The sequence below is a fragment of the Myxine glutinosa genome, chromosome 4, assembly GCF_964187855.1.
Source record: "Myxine glutinosa chromosome 4, kmMyxGlut1.1, whole genome shotgun sequence".
Lineage (NCBI taxonomy): Eukaryota > Metazoa > Chordata > Myxini > Myxiniformes > Myxinidae > Myxine > Myxine glutinosa.
Genome location: NC_136264.1, coordinates 123465742 through 123489938, shown reverse-complemented (window position 1 = coordinate 123489938; position 24197 = coordinate 123465742). Strand labels below are relative to the sequence as shown.

The 24197-nt window shown below is 43.0% G+C and overlaps 1 protein-coding gene across 4 annotated transcripts in view; it reads left to right on the top strand.

Annotated features, from left to right (window-relative positions):
* Positions 1 to 24197, top strand: part of LOC137425950 (inositol 1,4,5-trisphosphate-gated calcium channel ITPR1-like) — a 465322-nt gene that overhangs the window by 29324 nt on the left and 411801 nt on the right. For 3 of the 4 annotated variants that reach the window (XM_078776380.1, XM_078776381.1, XM_078776379.1), the window contains exon 3: positions 17 to 132. In XM_078776380.1, coding sequence (XP_078632506.1) covers positions 17 to 132 — 116 coding nt within the window. Of the gene's footprint in view, positions 1 to 16; positions 133 to 21255; positions 21304 to 24197 lie in introns of those variants that run through there. The other variant, XM_078776382.1, reaches the window with a different exon arrangement.

Below are 24197 nucleotides of genomic sequence, written 5' to 3'. Positions count from 1 at the left end.
CGGACGTCTCCTGTAGATTGCTTATTCAGGATGTGCCCCATGAACCGCTACTCGGCACAAAAGCAGTTCTGGAAAGCTGCCCGGCCTGCCCTTTCTGCAATTTCCAATTCTACACTCCTCAAAAAACTCCATGTACGTATGTCTTCAAATCACACGGCATAATCCCCTGTCACTTTTACTGTCTGTTATACAAAATATATCTAAAGCAAGAATTGTACCTGATTATATCCTTGGAGTGCTGTGCTTGTTTGATAAAAAACAAATATACTCCTTGGAAATGCAAAGCACGAGTCTGCCACACAAGCAAAGCTCCCATATTGTTATTAAAGGTCTGCAGGCAAACTGGAATCCTGACAGGTAGATAGGTGTAATTATTCTGCCCGGAAATCCGCAGGGCAACATGCTCCTTTACCTCGGGCTCTTACCATCCCACGCCTCCTACACACATCACATCATTTATTTTCTTTTTCAACCATTCGTTCTCTTTATCCCTTTTCTTTCAAACCCCTTGGCCCACTTCCTTTCTATTTCTTCTTTGATGGCCTCACCATCCTGTATCATCATTCAATCAACCTTTTGTCGTGCGTTAGTTGATATTTTTGCCATGAACATTGTTCAACTGCTGCCTCTCCCTTGGTTTTGCATTTCCTTCTCTTCTAAGCTTTTTATCCTTCTGCTCATTCTCATAAATGAACTGAATTACAAGCCTTTGGGCCCCAAGCTCAGTTTTTGTTGCGTTGTTTGTAGCTTAAAATTTATTTATTTTTAAATTCTAAGAATGGTGAAACGAGTGCAGTAAAGGTGTATTGACGTCACTTTCCAGAAGACAATCAGCACACCTAGCCTGACGCAACCAATCAGCAGCATCTTGTGACTTGTCGCCAAGCCATGCTGAGCATAATTCACGCTTGCTTTGTCTTGGGATTTATTGATGTAAATGATGAATTTTTTTAAATCCAAATCGAATTTATCTTGACCCTACACTGTAAAGGTCATTGTCGATTAATATAGTACAATTCTCATCTTTGTGTGACCAGTGGTTTGGAAGGAGATGCAACACTGACACACAGACATTGTATCTTATTATATATTTGTAGATTATTGTCACTTGTGCTTTTGTAATGATTTTGTAACATGAATGCCTCACCCTACTTGCAAAACACCAGGGTCATAGCTGATAGTTAGTAACCCGCCCGAGATTTGAACCCAGGCTAGCCAGCTCAGAGGCGAGTGTGCACATCTCCAGGACATCCTGCCAGCTTATCTTCCAAATCGTACATATATAATCCCTTAATTTCTTTCATATGATAACCTCAGTAATATCTGTCCTGGGTAAAAAAAATTGTAATTACCCTCGGCAGAGAAGGTATTGCATTTGAGTCCGTTTGTCTGTTTGTTTGTCTGTCTGTCTGTCTGTCTGTCTGTCTGTTTGTTTGTTTGTTTGTCCGCACAGAATAAATATAATTTTCTCTGCAACCGTTGGTCCAATTGACAGGAAATTTTCACGATAACAAGCAGTATGAGTGATTTTTTTTGTGCGCCTCCTCCTGTAGAATTTTTTCAATTGACGATTATGACGTCATATGTCACGTGGTATTGGCGCCATCTTGGAAAAACCAAAAAACTTTGCACCTTTGCAAAAAAAATCTCCTAAAGCTCTGCATAGAAAAAAAATTGAGACATGGCTCATTGTAAAGAACTCTCCATGGTGAATAACATATGTTAATGATGATGTCATAGGTGCCTCCATTATGACATCATAATTCGACAAGTACAAAACTTCATCCGATGAAGATGAAATTTCTTGAGCATCATTTAGGGATAAATTGGTGGAGAAAAAAAAATGATGACGTCAAAAACACGACCTGGTGAGGGTCTGCAATCTCTGATTGCTCTTTCTTGTTACATTTAATGTATTTACGATTAGGGCTAAATAATTGTTTGGATGCCAAGATCCTGTAAAAATCTGTCTTATCATCATCATCATGTACCTATGTAGACCATCGGTGCTGCCTAAGCAGTTACTCGGCTACAATCCTGGTCAGGTCGCCACTCCTACTCAGGAAGTCAGGGCAGGAATTTGGAATTTGGCCAGGTTGCTGGCAATAGCTCTCCTACTCTTCGCCAAAGACACCGTGGAATCTTTAACGTCCACCAACTAATTACGGCAGAAGGGATGCCCATTTCACGTCAATTTGAGGACGGCACACACATTATTGAACCACCCTGCCTGTGAAACACAAGGATGACAGTTTATAGCTGGTCGGGATTCAAACCCAGGCTAGACGGCTTAGCGGCGAGTGTGCGTACATCAAGGCCATCCTACCAGCCCCCTGAATCTGTTATAATTAACCTGCATGGTAAAGACTAACCTGCATGTTCAACACAGTTTTTAAATCTAATAAAACAGATTTCGTGGCATTTAACATAATTGCCAAGTCACTAGTACCGGTACTTTTTATTTTATTTTACTCAAAGCACTGTATTATCAAATGTGGCTCGTAACTCCATTGGGTATTACTTTAACGATAGACTACAAAAATGAAACCCCGGTTACACAGGTCTTTCTAACCACTGACAATGATTACAGATAATGTCCAAAATGTAATCGGTTTTGTATGGCTTCGAGTTGCAAGTGTCACAGACAGAAAAAGTAAAAGTCTTGAGACTCAATTCAACAACTTAATAAGACTTTCCTACGAAGAAGTGCCTTTGATTTTATAACAAGTTGACAGCAATGAAGTAGAAAGGATGAGTAGAAAACGAAAAGGTTAATGATAGCACAACAGGAACAGACGTTTGTTGGCAGCAGACATCATTATAATAAAACAAATACTTTGAAACTTGGCCCACGACGAGGGATGAAACAACATCTGTTGGAGGGATAAAGTAACCAAAGAAGTGAAGATATGGGGAACAGAAAACGTAACTACCACCAAAAAAGGAAAATGCATGGATCACCAACTCAACAGAATGGAAAAGAAGAGTATAGGGGAAAAAAATTCTAATTGATATACCCAACTCCCATGCATAAACTTGGAAGGGTTTTGGCATTGATTGACACTGACAATAGAAAACTAATCTTCTAGAGCAGGCCTATTTGAAGATATTATTTGATGAGTCGATCAAAGTCACCTTCATCTTCCAAAGGACCATTGCTCTTTGTATACGGAGATTCATTGATTTCCAATTCAGTAACTGCAATTGAAGGAACGCCATTGCAGTAATACAATAACTGGAATACTCAGATACTTTTATATTCGTTATACCTCCAGATTATTTAAGTCTATACGTTTGGTAAACTTTATACAAACGAAATTACAAAGAAGTATTCTTGGAACCAGATGGTTGTGCAGGTGGATAGGCAGATCCAGAGGGGATGCGGGGGGTGCGTACCTCTCCTTCGGATTTTCGATAATACGTTATGTGATATTGGATGCAGTCCAGTGGTAGATACAAAGTGGTGGCACCATTCAACTTTCTCTTCATATGTGAGTCAATTGTGCATGTGTTTACAGGATATACGAGTGATAAGAGGTGACATGTTAATCTTTTAAGAAAGCATTAAAAGTGTGTTTCCCAATCGTGCTGTTCATATTTTGATCACGCATTAAATGTGTGTTTCCCAATCGTGCTGTTCATATTTTGATCACGCATTAAATGTGTGTTTCCCAATTGCCCGTTAGCGGATTTTATCGCAGGTTGGGACCACAGTGCGGTCGGTCATTCTTGTTCCCTGAACTGTTGGGCCAGGGAACAACGCAAGGAAATGCAGAAACGTTCAAGAATGCAGGAAATGCCCCGTTTGTCACGATTGGTCTGGTGAACCTCTCCTTCAACCCCCACCTCCTGCCCCCACCCCCCCCCTCCGTTTTGAAATTCCTGAATCTGCCCCTGGCTGATAAGGAGGACATGCAGTGGTAAGAGTGGGATGGAGCAGGTAAGAATGGGGACAGGTAGGTTTGGGTTTTGCTGGAGGTTGAAAGTAATTAACATGTCGATTCCTCATTTTGCAGGAATGATGCGCAGACAGAGTTACATGTTCTTTTGAAGGAGTGAGAATAAGGGACATTGAAGGAAGGAATTAAATGGCATTGTTGCAGGTAAAGACAGGAGGAAGTTCGTAATGGTACCAAATGGTAAATCACAAATATAGGAGCAAATGATATCGGGAATCTTTACTTGGAGGGTTTTAAGAGAGGTAAACATTTTATGGTAACCGACTGAAAGCAAAGGGTTGTGAGGTAATGTTTTTGAGAATAAGAAAGGGAATATAATATATGAGTTGAACGACAGATGTTAACCTATCGTTAGAACGAATGGTGTAAGCAGCAAGGCTATGTGTTTAGGAAGCAATGGAAATCATTTTGGGGGCCAAAGGGAGTGTTTCCATAATGATGGCCGTCGGCTAAACAGAAAAGGTGCAGCAAGGTTTGCAGTGGGATTTGAGAATTAGAGCTTTTTTAGGTTTGAGGAGGGTGGAGAGGCTAAAAAGGGAGGAACTGCAACTGACAACATGATTAGTAAGGGCAGGCAGGAAAAAATAATTGCAGGAAAGGAAAGTTAAAAATAATCCATAGCAATGCCAAGAGTTTAAATAATATGATGGAGAACCTTGAGGCCAAGGTAGACGGTGAAGAGTACGATATAGTTGTGATAAGCATTCATGGTTTCATGAGGAAGGAAATTGGAAGACAGGATTAGGAGACAACACGATGTATACTGTAGGTATGATAGGAATGAGAAAATAGGGTAGAAATCTGGGTAGAAATCTGGGGAAGTATAAATCTGGGTAAAAGACAATATTACATCACACAAAAGGGATGATATGAAGGAAGGAAATATTTAGAGAAATCTGTATGGATAGAGATCAGGGATTGTAAGAACAGTAAGATACTTGTCGGATGCTTTTTATAGGCCTCACGATGTGAGGGAAGAGCAAGATTGAGGATTCGTGAATAATTCAGAAAGGCATGTGGTAAAGGAAGCTAGAGTATTGATTATAATGGGGGATATAAATTTGCCAAGGTTAGATTTTGTTCAGGAATAGGGAAAGGGCAGAGTGGATGAGAAATCTCTCGGCTTGTAGTCGGGGATCGCTTTTTAAACCAGTTTGTAGATAACCCACGTAGTTGAGAATGAGGCCACATTGAATCATTAGAGTTCGTTACCACGCTTGTGAAAAGCGATTTTTAAACGTGGTCCTATTAACGTGGACCCAAAGAGCAAGAATCCGAAGTTGATCCAAAAAAGCTGACCCCACTAAGGGTCAACAGGGGTTAACTAGTGGGTCAACAGAGGTCAAATTTCAAATTGCTATAAACTTAGTCAAGTTTGGTATCAAAATCAACAGTGTGAGAAGGCAAACACTTTTTTCTCATTTTTGAATAGTTTTTCTCAAATTTGACCAAATTTTAAGGCCAGAAAGGCCTAAGAAAGGAATTCATTTTAAGGCCTAAATTAATGTCAATTATTAAACATTATAAAACATAGGCATGTTGGGTATCAAAATTAATGTTTTGATAAGACAAATTATTTAGACATAACTACATGTTTTATTACGTTGCACAGCCAAATAAAGAGGTCTGAAGGAGAAATGCATGGTAGCTGACAGGATGGCCTAAACGCCCTAGAGTTACGCATACTCATCTCTAAGGCCTCAGCCGCACTGGATCGTACGATTTCTGGATCGTGCGATTGATGGCAATCTGGCCGAGGTACGACCAATCGTCAATGTTTGCTACGCTCTCCATTTGCGATCGCAAACAGCGATTGGTCTTAGGAGTCATCGTACGATTGGTGGTACGCGTGGTTGTGCGATCACCAACGATTGGAGAAGATCGATCGCAAGATCAATCGTAGGTAATCGTGCGAATAGTGGTGGCGATCAGCGACCAATCGTACGGTCAATCGTGGCGACTTGCGACCGCTCGGACAATCAATCATGGCGACCTGCGAATGCTCTTAGGATCGATCGTGAGGTTGAATGACAGGTGGCACCACCAATCGTCAGGTGGCAGGACCAGTAGCACGACCAATCGTGCGACTACTTGACCCGCGATCATGCACGACTAGTGGTGCATCCATGCGCGACTGGTGGTACGACCATGTAAGACCTGTCTGCGACCTCTTACGATTTGGAATCGCAGGTCAGAAATTTTGAACATGAACATCGACCTTGCTGCGACTGATTTTGCTCTGGCGATCACCCACGACCTCTGCGACCAGTCGCGTGCTCTTTCTATGATTTGCCCACGATTCACAACATTTTCGGTCGCAGCTAGGTCGTAACCTGGTCGCAGGCCCGGTGTGACTGGGGCTTAAGCTATCTAACCTAGGTTTGAACCTCGGCCCAGTTATAAACTGGCATTAGTTGGTGAAAGTTAAAAATCCCACCATGTTCTTCGCAAAGAGTAGGCGAGCTTTCGCTGGCACCATGGCCAAATTTCAAATTCCTGCCCTAACCTTGGTCGAATTTCAAGCATGGCCAGCCAGTTCGTGAAAGGCTTGTGCCAAGCTTCCCCTGGCCAACCCCACAATAACGTGGGAATAAATGTGGCCATTAAAGAAGAAGAAAGGAGCATGATTGAAAAGAAAGCATGATTGAAAATCACAAAATTGCCTTTTTGGCATTAATACAAGATTAGAAAATTAAAACATTGTGGAAGTACAACATAGGAGAAGATTGGGCTCAGCAGGGTCAGAAGTGTCATGAATCTGTGCTGGGACATTTACATTATTTGGTACACACCAGACTTTCCTTTTGGCATTTGCATGGAACTTTGCATGATTTCCAAAAGGCACACTTGATCTTCAGCTGAAACACTTCAAGGGCTGTGCCTTTGGATATCCAAATTGGGATAAGGCATCCGTTTTCTTCATGCCATCTACAGGAGCAGGGGTCTTTATCTGGATGAGATGCCAGATAGCTTGCGGCCGATATTGATGCCTGGTAGAGTGCCCATTGTACATGAAGATGACAAGCGCCCTGTGTTGGGGGAATCCGTTCCATATTCTGGCTGAAATCTTCATGCACTGGATGTTAACTTTCACAGTATTTTATGTTGGATTATAGAGGTGGCACAGGAAGTTCATCTTCCTCTGAATACTAGAAGAGGCATTGATGTGCTTTGCAAATAGCTCTGACATTTTAGGATATTTATTCCATGTTGTCCACCAAAATTGTTTGTCTTTTGTCTCCATTCCAGTGATTGTGTCCCACCCTGAGACAGCATGGAACATGATTAGTCCAGTGCATCTCTCCGGACCTAGTTGCTCAAAAAGAGTATTCACATGGAGGAATGGACGATTTCTACCAATCCGAAATATGATCAAGCAATCAGCTGATCAGCAATTTTGTGATAGTAAATGCTGGAACTGTCCCATGACAATGACATCCCATGATAATGACAATCCGCCTTATAGTCTTTAGAATATCTCCTGTTCGGGCTATAATTGAGTCATAAGTTTGAATACATTTACCAAGTGCAGAACTATCCTTGTGTCTGCTTCTTCATGATTTGACAGTTCCATCATTTCAATTCTAGGCTCAATGTGCATGCCGTGGTCCATTGATGTGATGTCGAGATCTTATTGGTGGGATAGAAGTGGTGTTCCACGGCTTCATTTGATAGAAACTCAAAAGGTTATTCTTTGTCAGACGGATCTGTGAGAAACTTGCTCCATTTGTTTGGACCATTAGGAACTTTTGCCGAACCACTTACTCGTTGTCGGATCCCCCGCATGCCCCGACCTGCGCCCTCAGCCCTCTTGGTTCTTATGGTCCTTTTGATGCTCTTTTCAAAGTATCGGTCCCATACAATGTTGCATAGCAATCATAGTGATACTGAATGTCCAGAGAAGTGGCATCGCCCTCTGCCAGAATACCGATCAAGCATTCATCTTTCAGTGTAAAGACCATCTCTTTCATTCGCTTTGTCCGTATTCATGGTTCAGCATTTATGGAGATCTTTACCTCCGCCACCGAAGGTGGATGAAGGTTATGTTTTATATATGAACAAGATATCTCAAAAGGTTGTGGACGGATTCAGACGAAATTTGTCAGAGATGTAGAGTATGTGACAAGGACGAAATGATTAGATTTTGGTGAAGATCCGGATTCGGATCCGGCTAGAAGAATTTTTAAAGTGATTCTTCACCATTGGGAGATCGGGCCAAAAACGATACTTAGCAGGATATCTCAAAAAGTTGTGGACGGATTTGGACGAAACTTGGTGAGAGGTTAGGTGTGTTACAATGACTAATCGATTTGATTTTGGTGAAGATTTGAATATAAATTCGGCTACAATAATTATTTAATTTCTTAAAGTGATTCTTCACCATTGAGAGATCGGGTGAAAAACGATATATAAAATGATATTTTAAAAAGTTATGGACGAGTTATGACTAAACGTGGTGGACGAGTTGGTTAGGTGACAAGAACGAGCCGATTAGATTTTGGTTCAGGTCCGAATCCAGATCTGGCCTATCAGTGGATACAAACCATAAACTGTTCAGCCTGGCGGAGGAATGTGCTCTACCGAGTCTCGTTCTAGTTTGCTTTGTCCTCCTGGCAGAAAATGCACTTTTGCTTTTGAAATTGGTCACCTTGTCGAGATAATTTTCTTGGGAAGTAGTTTTTTGTCATGCTTTTAATTTCTGCCCTTTGTAGGGGATATTTCAAAAGAAACAATGCCCGAGCTTAGTGAACAGCTTGGTGTATTCAGTGTGAAATTTCAAAAAAAAGTCCTGATGTGTGAATTAGTGAGTGGAATCATTGCTTGAGAGGGGGAATTTGAGTTTCTCCCCCGTGTACAGTATCTTTGAAAGATTACACACAGGGTCCGTTCCATTATCTGAAAATAGAGCAATACACATTAGGGCAAATAGGCTTTGCATAAAATTGCTTTCTGATGAGTGTATTTCTTCATAGTTTTTTTTTTTACTGTATGTTTAATTACATCACATTAATTTTGCTGTGTAATGTGATAAAACATGTAGCTTTGTGTCTAAATAACTTGTCTAATCAAAACATTCAATTTGATACCCAACATGCCCAGATTTCCTGATGTTTAATCATAGACTTAGCTGCCCTTTCTGACCTGAAAATTAGGTCAAATTTGAGTAAAACTATTCAAAAATGGGACTTAATGGTTTGTCTTCTCACACTGTTTATTTTGATACCAGACTTGACTCGGTTTATAGCAATGTGAAATTTGTTCCTCTTCACCCACAGGTTGACCCACCAGTTGACCTCCCCTGACCCTTCAATGGGTCAGCCTTTTAGGTCACCTTCGGGTTCGCGTTGCTAGCGTCTAAATTGATAGGACTCCATTGAAACATTGCGTTTCACAGACATGGTAACGAACTCTGTCTTCATCTCCACTAACGAGGGGGAGTATGGTGATGCACATGTATTTAGGTCATCTCATCTCGATCTTGAAGAGATTAACTTATAGAATGGGTCGTGATGTCAGGATGTCCATCCGTCCGGTCATCTATCCGTCCGTTAACCTTTTACTATTTTTACTCCTCCCTTATCACCTAGCTGATTGTTCTGAAACTTTTTTTTTGTTTTGTTTACAAGATCGAGGCTCTTGTAGGAGCTAACATCACAAAAAGAACAAACGGACACACAAAACATACAACAAAGGGAGCGGGAGACAAGATGGGGAGAGAGAGGGAAGCACACAAGTACAACAGCAGAGAACAGGGACATCGGGAGATCTGTGGGAGGGAGAGGGCTTGGGGGGAGGAGGCACGGGAAGGCGGTGGTTGGGGGGTGGGAGAGGTACAAAACACATGGACACTGCCAGAACTTCCAGGATTTCAATTAATGGGGGTAGAAGAGATCAAGGTTTTTGATTGGGTTAGATAAGAGATGGTGGTGAACAGCTGTTTTAAAGACCAGGATGGAGGAGTGGGATTGAAGAGAGTGTGGGAGTTTGTTCCAGAGGTGGGAGTAAAGAGGAATGAAGGAGTGAAGGTGAGCAGAGAGTCTTGATTTTGGCAGTTTCACCAGAAGAGGGTTGCTGGCAGATCTTGTGCGACCTGTAGGAATATTTGGGGGACAGAGCCTAGAGAGAGCTGGGGGGGGGGGGGGCAAGGCCGGAGAGGAGTCGGTAGAAGATAGAAAGACCACCTACCTGCCTGCGGTGAGTGAGTGAAAGGCCTTCGGAGTTAGCTTCATCACAGGAGATTCCAATGATTCTGAACGCTTTGGTTTCAACAGCGTGAAGCTGAGCTAGGTGTGAGGCAGGAGCACCAGCCCAGAGGGGGGAACAGTATTCCATTGAGCTGCGGATGAAAGCTTTGTATGTGGTGAGGAGCTCAGGTGTGCCAAGTAAGGACTTCACACGACGGAGGATACCCAGTCGGCGACTGGCTTTGGCAGCAACTTTACACATGAATACAAGACAGTAGCCCACACAATCGCTCAGACTTCGATTTTTCAATTTCAGATCATGGTGGTTTTCAGGGGGTTATCCCCTGAAACCTCGAATCCCTACTCTTCCCTTATTTACCAACCGATTGCTCTGAAACCCGAAACAGTCCATCTACTTGATGATCCTCAGGATCGCTTGGTCTTAGACTTTTCGATTTCGGATCGGGGGGGGGGGGGGGCTCCCAGGGGATCAGGGCGGCTCCCAGGGGAGAGAAAATCAACAGAGGTCTGAACTACGACCTCAAGGGATGATCCTCGGCCCACTCTGGGCTATTTTTATTATGTAATGATCCGAATATTGTGGAGAAGGTGGAGGTAAGTGAGAATTTCTGGACAAGTGACCATGGCAATTTGTGCAAATATTCTACTAAGAGTTAGGGTTTGGGATAAGGATAGAGTAAGGCTATTATATTTCAGGAAGCAAACTTTTAAGGTATGAGGAGAGAATTAGGTGCTCTGCATTGGGAGAAACTAATAGTTGGGCAATCAGCATCAGAGAAATGAAGAAGAACCACCTTTAGAGGCCATTTTTCCCCACAGAGCAGGGGTTGGCCTTTTTTGGGCACTGTGGTCCCCTTTTTAAGCAATGTTTTATGGCCGGATGCCCTTCCTGTCGCCAACCTTGTTAGTCGCCTCTTGGGACACACAGGGAATTACCAGTGAACTGGTACTCAATTTGCCGACCTCAGAAGGATGACAGGCTGAGTCAACCCCCCTGGCATTAATTCAGCGATCGACCGGGATTCGAACCCAGGATCCTGGGATCCCAAGCCGGCACCCCAAGCCGGCACCCCAACCGCTAAGCCAACACCAGGCTATCAGCATCAGAAAAATGGGCAACCTTTAATGGGTCAATTTGCAATGTACTAAGTAGACTCCAATGAGGTGTAAATCCAGTGTGAGGGGGGGTTGCGATGTTAATGAAAAGCAGAAGGATAAGTTATAAAATAATATGACTGGAGTCAGACTTGTAGCAGTATAGGAGTAACTAGGTAAGTTAAAAAAACAACTGGGCAAATCAGGAGAGAATATAAGGATATGGCAAAGAATTTTAAATATAATAGCAATTGTCCAGTCAATGTAGTGAAAAAATGGTCAAACCTAGAATTGCAACATAAATGAGATTTGCTGGAAATTACTCCCAAAACACTCCCAAACAATTCGTCAAGTTAGAACGGCACTCAGTAGAGTGCATATCTCTGCCAGACTGAATGAACCGTTTATGTTTTTTATCCCACTGGCAGGCCGGACCTGAACCAAAATCCGGACCTGAACCAAAATCCGGACCTGAACCAAAATCCGGACCTGAACCAAAATCCGGACCTGAACCAAAATCCGGACCTGAACCAAAATCCGGACCTGAACTAAAATCCAGACCTGAACCAAAATCGAATCGGCTTGTTCTTGTCAACTAACTAACTCATCCACCTAGTTTTGTCATAGCCTGTCCACAACTTTTGGAAATATCATGCTAATATCGTTTTTGGCTCCACTCTCAATTGTGAAGAATCAATTTTAAAATTCGAGTAACCGGATTTGGATCACCACAAAAATCGAATCAATTTGTCCTTGTCACACACCCAACCTGTACACCAAGTTATGTCTGAATCCGTCCATAACTTCTTGAGATATCCTGCTCACAGGAAAACAGACAGACAAACATGGGCGAAAACATAACGTCAGTCCACCTTAGGTGGTGGAGGTAAAAATGTAGATAAATGGAGGCGTGGCAAAAGTGATAATTTGCATAAATCCAGGGTGGTAGCACAGTGCCATATTTTCTGCCAATATAGCTCAATAAATATTACATTAAAGGGGATGAATTAGTGAAATAAAGATGTAAGCACACAAAACCTCGTATATATGTTCTTACTGCATGATTTTAGGAAGATGTCAGTCAAACTGCAATGGCTGGTCACCCAACTTCACATTTATGGCTGCAGTATATGGAAATGATTAGTCTACTCCACCAGTTTATCAGCAGATAATGGACAGGGAATTGGAGTCTTCATATCTCGTCACTCCAAGAAGTGTTGCCATGTTTTATTGCTGCTGGGCATAACATATGCCAATTCAGTGCATATTTACCTTCAGCAAATGATTCACTTTTACATTGGAATTAGATAGATACATAGAAGTATTGGAGATGGAGAGGTGCAGGGATATTGCAGGACTTGTAGGTAGCTTGCATGTGATTAGGTGATAGTTTTCATGTGTAAGAGTGGGCACAGGGAGGTGGTGAGTGGTGAAAGTGAATGCAGGCTTATTAGATAGTTATTTTGCTTCAACATCTACACAATAACAGTCCAGGAAATTACCATGAGCATCTCTATGGAAAGTGAGGAAGAACTCTTAGAGGAGTTCCCAGTTGGAGTGGAGTTAATTAAGAAGCATCGAGGAAAGCTAAGACAAGATATATCTCCAGGGCCAGATAATATGCGCCCGAGAGTATCGAGTGAGGTGGTAGAGCAGATACGCGTGATGTTAGCGGATATCTCTAATTGCTCGTTGCAGTCAGGACGGATAACAGAGGAGAGTAGCAAATGTAACAACATTATTTAAGAAAGGATCCACAGTGGAAATATAAAGCTATATAAACCCGTTGGGTTTAACCTCAGTTATTAAGTTACCAAGAGGGAAAGTGACAGAACCAGGGGCAGAGGGCTCAAGTGGGAAAAAAGATGTGAATTATTTTGCACAGATAATTGTTAATGCATGGAATCATCTTCTGGGGAAGGTGGTGGCAGCAGGGACAGTTGGTAGGTTTAAACTGGATTTGGATAAGGCTCCAGAAGCAATAGGCATAGAGTGGTATGAGGATATTCACAGCAATGGTAGGCAGTTTAAGATTATCCAGATGTGATTGAGTTTTGATGTCTTACTTGGAGATGTCCAATTGTTTGTCGTGTGCATTGTGACAAATGGAAATGTGTAGTTATTTTTGGTGTCGTTTGGAAAGAAAGAGGTGATGGGGTCCAGGGATAATATTGTGTGTCCCTGCATCGTCTGGAATGTTGAGATGACACTGACTTTATGGTTTAAGTTTAAGGGGTTTCCTTTGTGTCGTGACTTCGTATGTCGGGGTTTCCTTGCGTATTCTTGTGAATCTTCAGCGTTGTGTAAAATAAAGCAATACACCTGTAAATTACAAAATATAGTTGTCCATTGGCTTGACCCTTTCAAATATTATTTATCCACCATTAACTCAATTTATACCCACCATTTTGGACTCTATAATCTATAACGTTGACTTGAGCATTCAGCTCTCCAACTCATTAATGATTAGTGCGCACCTCGTAAACTATAATAATGTGGTTAGAATCGTGAAAAGAATTGGAACCAAAGCAGAGACCTGCACCGAAAGCCATTTTTCACAAGCGATGACCCCAAGGTCATGGGAGATTGTAAGAACAAGTAGCTAATTCTAGGATTAGTTTATTCAGCAAGACTGATCACAGAAATATATTTGAGTTTTAGGCTTTTTGGTCTCGGATGTGAAAATAACTTGCCACTTATTCATCCCAATGTTTGGGGAGGTCACTAGAATGTATATATTTATTTAGGACTGTACTTATGTTTGCTTGGAAACATCAGTGCTACAAAACAAGCATGGTGAAAAATGAAAAATCCAGCACATGTTATTTTTAATTTTCATGTTTTATCATCAGCACTGTGTGGGCTGGCATGAGGGCCTAGAGGTATGCAACCTCGCCCCTGAGCTGTATAACTTGGGTTCAAATCTTGTCCCAGCTATTAACCGTAATGCTGGTGTTTCGCAAGCAGGGCGAGGTATCAATCTCTATGTTGTCGCTGGGTTGAACGTTAAAGTGGGCCTTCCCTCTGCTGGCAATAAATGGTGGATGTTAAGTACCCCAGGGTGTCCTTCCCGAAGAGTAAGTGAGTTATCACGAGCTTCCTGAACAAATTACGAATTTCCGCTTTCACCAACTGCTGGGAGAGCAATGGCGAACCACCCAGCAAACCTTTTCCCAGGAACTGTTTCGGCAGAACTGACACTCTCTAAAGACTATAGTACGGCACTCGGTAGAGCGCAAACCTCTGCCAGGCTGAAAAGTTTGTTTTTCATCCCACTGATAGGCCGGATCTGGATTCGGACCTGAACCAAAATCTATTCGGCTTGTCCTCGCCGTACGAAACTCATCCACCTAGTTTTGTCTGAACCCGTCCATAATTTTTTGAGATATCATGATATACAATATGTCGTTTTTGGCCCTATCCCTCAATTAGTGAAGAATCACTTAAAATATATATATCATGTGCAGGTCAGGATCTGGATCTTCGCTGAAATCGAATCAATTTGTCCCTGACAATCATCTTGCTCACAGATAGACAGACAGACAAACAGGGGTGAAAACCTAACCTTGGGTAGCGGAGGTAATGGATGGGTGCAATTGATGATGGTGATGTCACTGTGATGCTGCCACGATCTAGCTCCCAATCGTCATTGCGTCATGTTGATAAAGAAAGCTCTTCATTTACAGTTTGCAGTTGAATAATCGGTGAGATTTGGCTGGATTTGATTCATTTGATCGAGGCTTGCTGGAATTATGAAAATTAGGGTAAGTCACGCGTTTCGATGGGGTCTCAGTGCAGCATGATGACAGATGAGGGTGAGGAGGAAGGTGGATGCGCAGGTGCCATGGAATGGTAATGAAGTACGTCTGACTGTGCTAACAGCTGTCACTCCCCCTCACCCCCCCCCCCCTCCACCCCACGGGTAGTGGGGCTTTTCTTTCGAGCATGCATTGAACAAAAAAGCTCCCCTATTTGCTGTCTAACATAGAAGTGTCATGTATACAATATTTATTTGTACTGTTAGGGAAGTATACATAGTGTATTACATGTACGCAATATGAGGGGCGAGGATTGAATTATGTAGTCTGAATTGTGATTTGTGATTGTCGGATATGTATGTATTCCGAAAGATCTTCCTTACATTACATCATGACCAGCTCTTTTACTCGTTTAGCAATTGTTTTACATTCGTTTGTGCTCCAGTAATATTTTCTGACCATGTGGTGGTATCAGCATCTTGTAAACCTGATGTTGGAGTCCTCATCGTTATTGAAGTATCACATTGAGGAATCACGCCAACATGGCAAGCCATTAACTGATATTTCAATCCTCAGTTGTAACGTGCAGTAGTAAGTAAATTATGGAAGAGATCCCAAACAATGTTTATTATCCTCAATATTTATTGGGATCTCATCCATATATAATTTATGGCTTTTTTCTGTATCGATGATGTCAAATTGGAAGTTTCACTTGTTTGTTTGTTGTGGTATGTGGAAATAAATATATGTCAATGCTCAACTATTTACATCATAGTCTCAAGAGAAAGACCTTAGAAATTACAAGTTTGAGTTCAGGATAAGTGTTTATTTTCTGTTTTGTGCCTCCATTTGCATCGATGCTGCTCGAAAGCCCAGTTTTCTCGAGCTAATATTTTTGTGTAAAGTTGATGTCTCTGACGCGCATGCTTCCAATGATGAATTGTACTTCCACGCATCTACTTGAAGGACAATGTCAATGAAAACCATCATTTCATCATCCTAAAACTGTCCTTTCTGGAACTCTGGGGAATGATCATCAGCCTGATCCCTATACTCGGGAAAAACAACCCTGGAAGTGCTGATTCTGTCAAAACAACAGTGGATATGTACATCAGATTCAAGGCAGTGCAACTGAATGTCTAAATCAGGAAAATTCCACAGTGTGTTCCTCAAAATAATTTTCCTTTTTCTGCCCACCTCTGCGATGCTAAATTGAGCAGATTCCCCTGAATACGTTCGTCATCAGGGCAACGTAATAACTCGGTTTGTAGCTTGTTTACCATTGAGCATTTTAGTCAGCGTTTGATCCCCGACAAGGTCACGGAATTAATGTCAAACTGACATTCTGGTAGAGTGCCAGCCTGAGGTGAGGTGCTGCATATCGAAGCAGACTCTTCTTCGGATAAGATTCCCAGCTGTCCTGTCCGCAGGATGTGGATGTTAAATGTCCACGGTATAATAGAAAATGAGCAGGCCACTGTGCACATGCACTGTGGCTGGATCATTGGTTTTAAAGTAGCTATACAATTAGGCCCTGCAACTTCCCCTGTGATGTGCACCGGCTCGCTCACTTCTGTTTCTATTCCCATTCCTTTCACTCACAAAGCACAAACAGCCAAAATGAGTGCCTCTCTTAAACAGAGCCTTTTATGGATACACTCTCCCTTGAGTTTCAATGTAACCTTGGCATGAGGTTGGACTGTCATTTGGGGCCCATGTATGTTCCTTGCCGTGCGTCGGGTGATGCTCTCTTGGCACAGTGTCAGATTTTGGGATCGACAGCTCCCTTTGTATGGCGCATATATCCAAGAGAAGCTGTTTGGCGTGACTTTAAGTCATCACAAAAGTGATCATATAGATACTCTACAGGATTATTACATCAACTTTAATTTCAACCTCTTCATGACATCTGCCTCCAACCAGAGAAAGTGTTGTATTGAATATCAGACCAGTGCACTGGACCCTAAATTGTGAGTTGATCTGTTAATTTATGACCAAACATAGTGAGGATTGTTCAGGGGATTAAAATAGCAAGTTACCAATGACTGTGTATGAATGTTATTTTGAGAAAAAGCATGTGAAATGAAGCACTTTCACTTAGTTCATTATTTGGATTTTGATGTGTAGCCAAGGAATTGCTACTCAGCCATCACACTTTACTTCCCGCCTATAGCCTGGTGTTGCCTTAGCGGTTCGGGTGCTGGCTTGGGATCCGAGGATCCTGAGTTTTGTATCCCGGGCGATCGTGGAGTTTACGCCAGGGGGGTTGACTCAGCCTGTCATCCTTCTGAGGTCGGCAAATTGAGTACCAGCTCACTGGTAATTGGGGCACTGCATCAGCGGCACAAACGCACTTCCAGAAAAATGATGCAACCAGCAGCCACAGGCTGCATACAAAACAACAACAACATCCCAGCCATCATTTCATCTCCTCTATTAGACCCTCCTGGTCAATAAAACAATGACGCTATTGCTCAATTCATTTAGATTCTTTTTTAAATTTATTTATAGGAAAGGCAGTTTATTCCTTTTAAAAATAAACAAGTCAGGAGACGACGATGGTTCACGAGCGAGCGGTATTCAATGACAAAGGACGGACTGTAACCGAAACAGGCCCGGACAGGCCAGGCCCGGAAATGTCAAAACGAAGGTTACTGACCTTGAAATGAGATAGAAAATAATGTATAATCAGTTATGAGGTTAGTTACCGAAAATTCAGTGAAAAATGAAATGAAAAAAAAAAAAAAATCGAGCTCCGTGGGGCTAGACACATGACATTGGCCTAATCAAATACCGAAACCCCTGTCAGATTCCACCAAACCCCTCGGAGAAGATGTAGCCTGAACTCGATTACCCCTGAAAAAGACATCTTTTTCGGGCATGGCTCCGCCCACAATGGGCGCAATACGCCCACTCTCGGCAGGACACAACTAGATCATGATATCAACCTCCCACCCAAGTTTCATCAAGATCGGATGATATCATCAGGTAGTTATGCTGCGGACAGATAGACAGACAGACACACACACACACACACACACACACACAGACAGTGACACACACACACACATGACGAATATAGTGGTCACTTGATAACTCGTGAACGAATAGGTTTAATTTCAACCTGTATTTGATTATGGGATGTAGTTGAATTTGCCATATTCCAGAGAGATTGTAAAATTACCATGAAGGTGTCTGTTTGGTTTTTGTATACATGATGGAGGCTCGTGGAAGATCGAGAGGAGAATGTAAGGGCACAAAATGGAAAAGTGGGAAATACCAACAGCTAAGTAAAAGTGAGAGTAAGAGGATGAAACAGAAAAGGACAAACCAACCGACAACGAAGAAATGAAAAGAGGTGAGGGAGGGTTAGGGGAAATTATAACAACCTGCAAATAGGGAGTGCTAGAGAATGGGAATGGGGTCATTTTGGGGTCAAAATAGATCATGAGTATGGATGGTGGATGACCTGTGGTAGTGTTGAACATCTTTCTTGAAGCCCTGGATGGAAGCGTGGGACTGAACAGACTGGGGAAGTTGGTTCGACAGGTGAGAGAAAAGCAGAACAAATGAATGGAGGTGAGCAGTGAGCATGGATTTTGGGAGTTTACAAGAGGGTTAATGGCAGGCCTTGTGCATCCTTTATAAACCTGTGAGGGACAGAGCCAAGAGAGGGTGCAATACCATAAAGGAGGTGGTATAATACAGAGATGCTAACAACCGGTCTGCGATGTGAAAGTAACAGGTCTATACACTCCACTTCGTCACAGGAGATCCCAATAGTTTTGAGGACCTTTCTTTCCATGGCAGCAGCAAGGGCAAGGTTGAGGCGGGGGTGCCAGCCCAAAGCAGAGAGCAGCAGTACTCCATCAAGCTGCGAATGAATGCCCTTTAGGTTGTCAAAAGGTCAGATTGGCAAAAAAAAGACCTTGCATGACAAAGTATGCCCAGTCAGTAGCTGGCTATGTTGGCGTTCCTGTCTGCCCAAGAAAGGTCATGGTTGATGGTGAGGCCCAAATGTTTGAGTGGTTTCACTTATTCAAGTTGTTGTTTATGATGTGGATGGGAGGGTTTGCCAGATGGTTATTTCATAGAGACAGGGTGAGTGTGTGGGATTTGTCAGTGTTGATAGACATATTCTAAGTGTCAGACAAGCTCGTGATTCTATTAAGGTTTCCAGAGACTGAAGAAGCTGCGACCTGCATGTCTGAAGGATTAGAGATGATACGGCACAGGGTGGAATTATCAGCAAATTATCAGAACATGCCTCGACGTGGAGCAGGATTTCCCAAGAAATAAGACCAATCATTGATGAGGATGAGGAGCAGGACTTGGCCCAAGCTTGCCTTGGGGCACTCGTCTTGACAGGGAGAGGAGGTAACATGATTCCATTAAGAGCTACATGTGCATGGAGTGGAGGGAGTCATTCATCCATTAGAGCAGGTGGCATCCGATGCCACAAGCAGAGTGTTTGGAGATCAGGGCCAGGTGCCCAACTATATCAAATACACGAGGTATGTCCAGAGAGATGACCCTGACCTCATGTTGGAGATTGAGATCTTCCATACATTGTAGGGAGAGTAGAAGCAGCATGTCCAGGTAGAGTGACCGGATCTGAAACCAAACTGATGATCTGAGATCAGGCCTCTGAAGAAAAGGAAGGATTTGATGTCAATTGCAATGATATATTCCATGACCTTGTTTATAATTGGTAGCAGGCTAATTGGCCTGTAATTAAGAGTATCCGTTTTTGCACCATGTTTGTGTATTGCAGTGATGTTAGCTAACTTCCAAGCAGATGGAAACTAACCCAGAGAGAATGATCGAGTGAACAAACAGAAAGAGGATGAGCAAGAGCACCAGTGCAGGTTTTTAAGACACACGCAGTGATGCTGTCTGGGCTTGTTGCAGAAGCAGAGTTGAGGGTTGTCAGAAACCTCTCCTCCTTCTCAAGTGCGAAAGACACAGTATCCAGGAGCAGTTGGGTATGAGAGGGTAGGATATGTGTAGGGAGTGAGGGGTTGGGTATACAATATTTGGAAACGAAGACAGATTTGAGACATTTGGCCTTCTTCATGATTAGTCAGCTGTGGTGCCATTTTAAGTGGGTAAAGGGATGGAGGGGGAGAATACACGAAAGACAGACTTGACAAGGTGCCACCAGTGCTTTGAAGAAGGAGACAGGTTTGAGAGTTCAGCCTTGAGGTTCACCAGATGTTGTTTTCTGTCTTTCCTGAGAGTGGACGCACACTTGTTCCAGGCTTTCTGGAATGATCAGAGGTTGACTTCAGTCGGATTTGCCTTCCAGGAAGAGAAGGCAGGTTGTTTGAAGGCAACAGTCTCACCGCAGGATTGTGTTTACCAGTAATGAGAGGACAGGTGTGATAGCTGCAGATGAGATGGTACAGATCTTTCCATAAGGGAAAGCTAGCTTTTGTGGAAGGATTCCCAGGCAGTATTGATATCAGGAGAGGTGAAAATGATGGACCTGTCTTGACATGAAAGGGCACCTTTCAGTCCCTGCCAGTCAGCTTGAGGGAACTGCCAGACTCTGTGACGATAGCCAGGGAGATGTTGCTCGACTTGGAACTTTCTTTTCCAATTTTTACACTGTTTTTGTTACCTTGATCTAAGGCTCGTGAAGGAGGAGTTTATCCCTGTACCACATCCAGGACAAAGGCACCATAGACATTGGTGTACCTTCCCCTGACTTACAACGGCATTAATATGCATGGGAGCAACACATCTAGGTACGGTGTGTGGGATTTGAACCTGGGTTCACGAACAGTCCATTTGCGTCATTTTGTTGAAGTCCTTTTGTCATCTCTCTTTTTCATGGAAAGAAAGGTATTTACAATACCCTCCTGACCTGTTCATGTTATTATACTGTAATCCACTCTATAGACTTGATTTTGATGTTTGCTTTTCGCCTTTATGATTTAGGTTTAAATTTCTCACATCTTCAGTGGTACAAGAAAATCTCTTAAGTGTTTGTTAATCACTGTTGTTGGCATATTTTTCCTTTATGGCGTAATGTGTGGACAATTCTCTCACAATGAACATATATTAGCATTGTGCATCTGGGACGTGAGATATTGTGTGAATTGAGTGATATGACGGCATAGAGTCGAAAACATGTCAGTGTTTGAATTTGTAAGTTTAGAGGACTCATTAATAGGCGAATAAGGCATTCAAGGACGTTGGCGGAATTTGAAATGCTGACCGCATCGCCTGTGTACCGCAATCCACTTTGAATACTTTCGATGTGATTGATCAGCTCCGCAGGTTTGCAGAAACAGGGCAAACGTTATATTCGTTTACAATGACATGTAAACATACTCTTCATGTGCTTTCCAAATAACGGTACCCATATAAAGTATGGTAAGTGTTGAATGATGTATTTTTTTTAATGCAGACGGAAGATCATGCAAAAAGGAAATCTCTCTAAGGATTTATCAATTGGACATTTTATGAATGTTTTTGTCGATGAACTGCTTGAAGAGTGCTTGATTGAAGGTGAAATGTTGCATCGCATTTACCGTCTCCCGATTTCAATTTTCGTTAGATGTGTGTAATTAATTAATAGATTAAGCAAGATTAATATGCTTTCATGGCCTTTCATGTGATTATACAGCAGGTGTATATCATCGAATCCATCATAAACCTAATGAGTACCTTTTTCAAACATTGCTATAATCACATGCATTATCAGGGTGGTGGCAACCTCTTGCATGTTTTTTTTAACACTAGGCTCTCTTATTGGAGGCTAAGTGGGTAATTTTAAGGAGACGACACTTCTTCCGATGGAGGAGGTAGAGTCTGAGCTCCATTTGGCGAATGAGATCATACAAAGCTAATCGTAGCTCTGTTGGTAATGTGCTCACAGCTACATTGTCTCGACCTGCTTTAACATTCTCATGCGGTCGGATGTGGCTCAACACTTTTTGTTGCGGCACTAAAAGGCAGGGCAGAAAGGTTGTATAGCAAACCAAATTTGGGAAAGCTTTCTTGGAATGGGGTCAATGCAGTAGTATGCTGTTAAAATGGAGCAGAGGTAGCACAGTTACTATTGAGCTGTCTAGTCTGCTTTCGATTCCCAACTTGAATAGAAACTGTCAGATTGGTGCTTCGCAGGCAGAGTGTTACCATCCCATGGATGGACGTTAGGCTGAGTGTCGCATCTGCTAACCTTAACTGATGGACGTTAAATATCCCACAGTGTCTTTCGACGAAGTGTAGACGAGTTATCGCTGGCATCCTGGCCAAATCCCCAAAAATCCTGGCCTAACCTATACAGGGGGCACTGCGTCAGTGCGTCCTGGCCAAATCCCAAAAAATCCTGCCCTAACCTATGCAGGGGCATTGCGTCAGTGCATCCTGGCCAAATCCCAAAAAATCCTGCCCTAACCTATACAGGGGGCACTGCGTCAGTGCATCCTAGCCAAATCCCAAAAAATCCTGGCCTAACCTATACAGGGGGCACTGCGTCAGTGCATCCTGGCCAAATCCCAAAAAATCCTGCCCTAACCTATACAGGGGGCACTGCGTCAGTGCATCCTAGCCAAATCCCAAAAAATCCTGCCCTAACCTATACAGGGGGCACTGCGTCAGTGCATCCTAGCCAAATCCCAAAAAATCCTGCCCTAACCTATGCAGGGGCATTGCGTCAATGCATCCTGGCCAAATCCCAAAAAATCCTGCCCTAACCTATACAGGGGGCACTGCGTCAGTGCATCCTAGCCAAATCCCCAAAAATCCTGCCCTAACCTATGCAGGGGCATTGCGTCAGTGGCAAAGCAACATGCCCGAGCAATGATGCTACCAGTAGCCACGTGTGGACGAGTTATCATTGGCATCCTGGCCAAATCCCAAAAAATCCTGACCTAACCTATACAGGGGGCATTGTGTCAGTGGCAAAACAACATGCCCGAGCAATGATGATGTCAGTAGCCATGTGCTATGCACAAGAACAAGAGTGTGATAGAAATCTAATGATTGTGGGTTAATGTCCATGTTTTTCTTTACTTCATTCATGTTTACAAATCATGTGTCCTTCATTAATCACATGTACAATGTCGGTAGCCCTTAATTAAAAATAAAATAAAAATGAGTAAAATATTGTACATATGCTGCTATTTGACTGGATATGTTAGTATCGTACAAAATGGCTGGGATGTATTTATTAAGTCCAATCCTCAAACGACACGTCGATTGAACAATGGTCGCTGATCAACTCGATACCTTCAAATTTGAATCTGCATTGCGACATGACCATTGGCCGCTGATGTTATTCAGAGAAATGTGGGCAGTCGGCCAGTCTGGTCTTGCCAATTTAAGCCCCGCCCCTTATCTATCCTAGACAATTGGCAGTGTAGCTCATTGGATGCTCCATCAGGTGGTTTATGTGCACAAAGCATAGCCATTGACCTTCATTGGTGGTGATGTCTGACCCTTCCACACGCCCGAGAGCAAATCTTTAGATTATACTTTGGGTGTGCTGTCTTCTTAGCCCCCCTCCTTCGGGACTCACCTATAAACGTGTATTTTGGCTTTGGCGACTGGTGGCACAGACACATTGGATGTATTATTACAGGATGACAGTTTGGAACTTTTAGTCGTGCTTGCTCCACACACAAATTACAGCATTTAGAGCCACTACCTGACCTGGAATTGATTTGACAAGGAGGGAAATGTCACACGCCAACCCATCACATTACAGACTACAAGACCATTGGCTGACTTTGCCGGCCACTACATCATGCATTTTCGTTTTTAAAATTCTCACAAATAAATAAGATCACTATTATACAACGTTGAATACAACGAATAATGAATCAACTATCGGGAACACCTCTCCATGGTGCTTCCCCCTTCCCCAACCCCCCAACATAAGTTGGGAGCCAAATCTTCCCCATTCGTCAGGGCAGCGCAGTCATGGTCAGATTGCCGATCGGTCCCGGTGGACCAGTCTTTTCCCTCTTGTCTCTCTCTCTCTCTCTCTCCTCCCCCTCCCCCTCTCCATCCCCCTCCCCCTCTCCCTCCCCCTCTCCCTCCCCCTCCCCCTCTCCCTCTCCCTCTCCCTCCCTCTCCCTCCCTCTCCCTCCCTCTCCCTCCCTCTCCCTCCCCTTCCCCCTCCCTCTCCCTCCCTCTCCCTCCCCTCTCCCTCCCTCCCTCTCCCT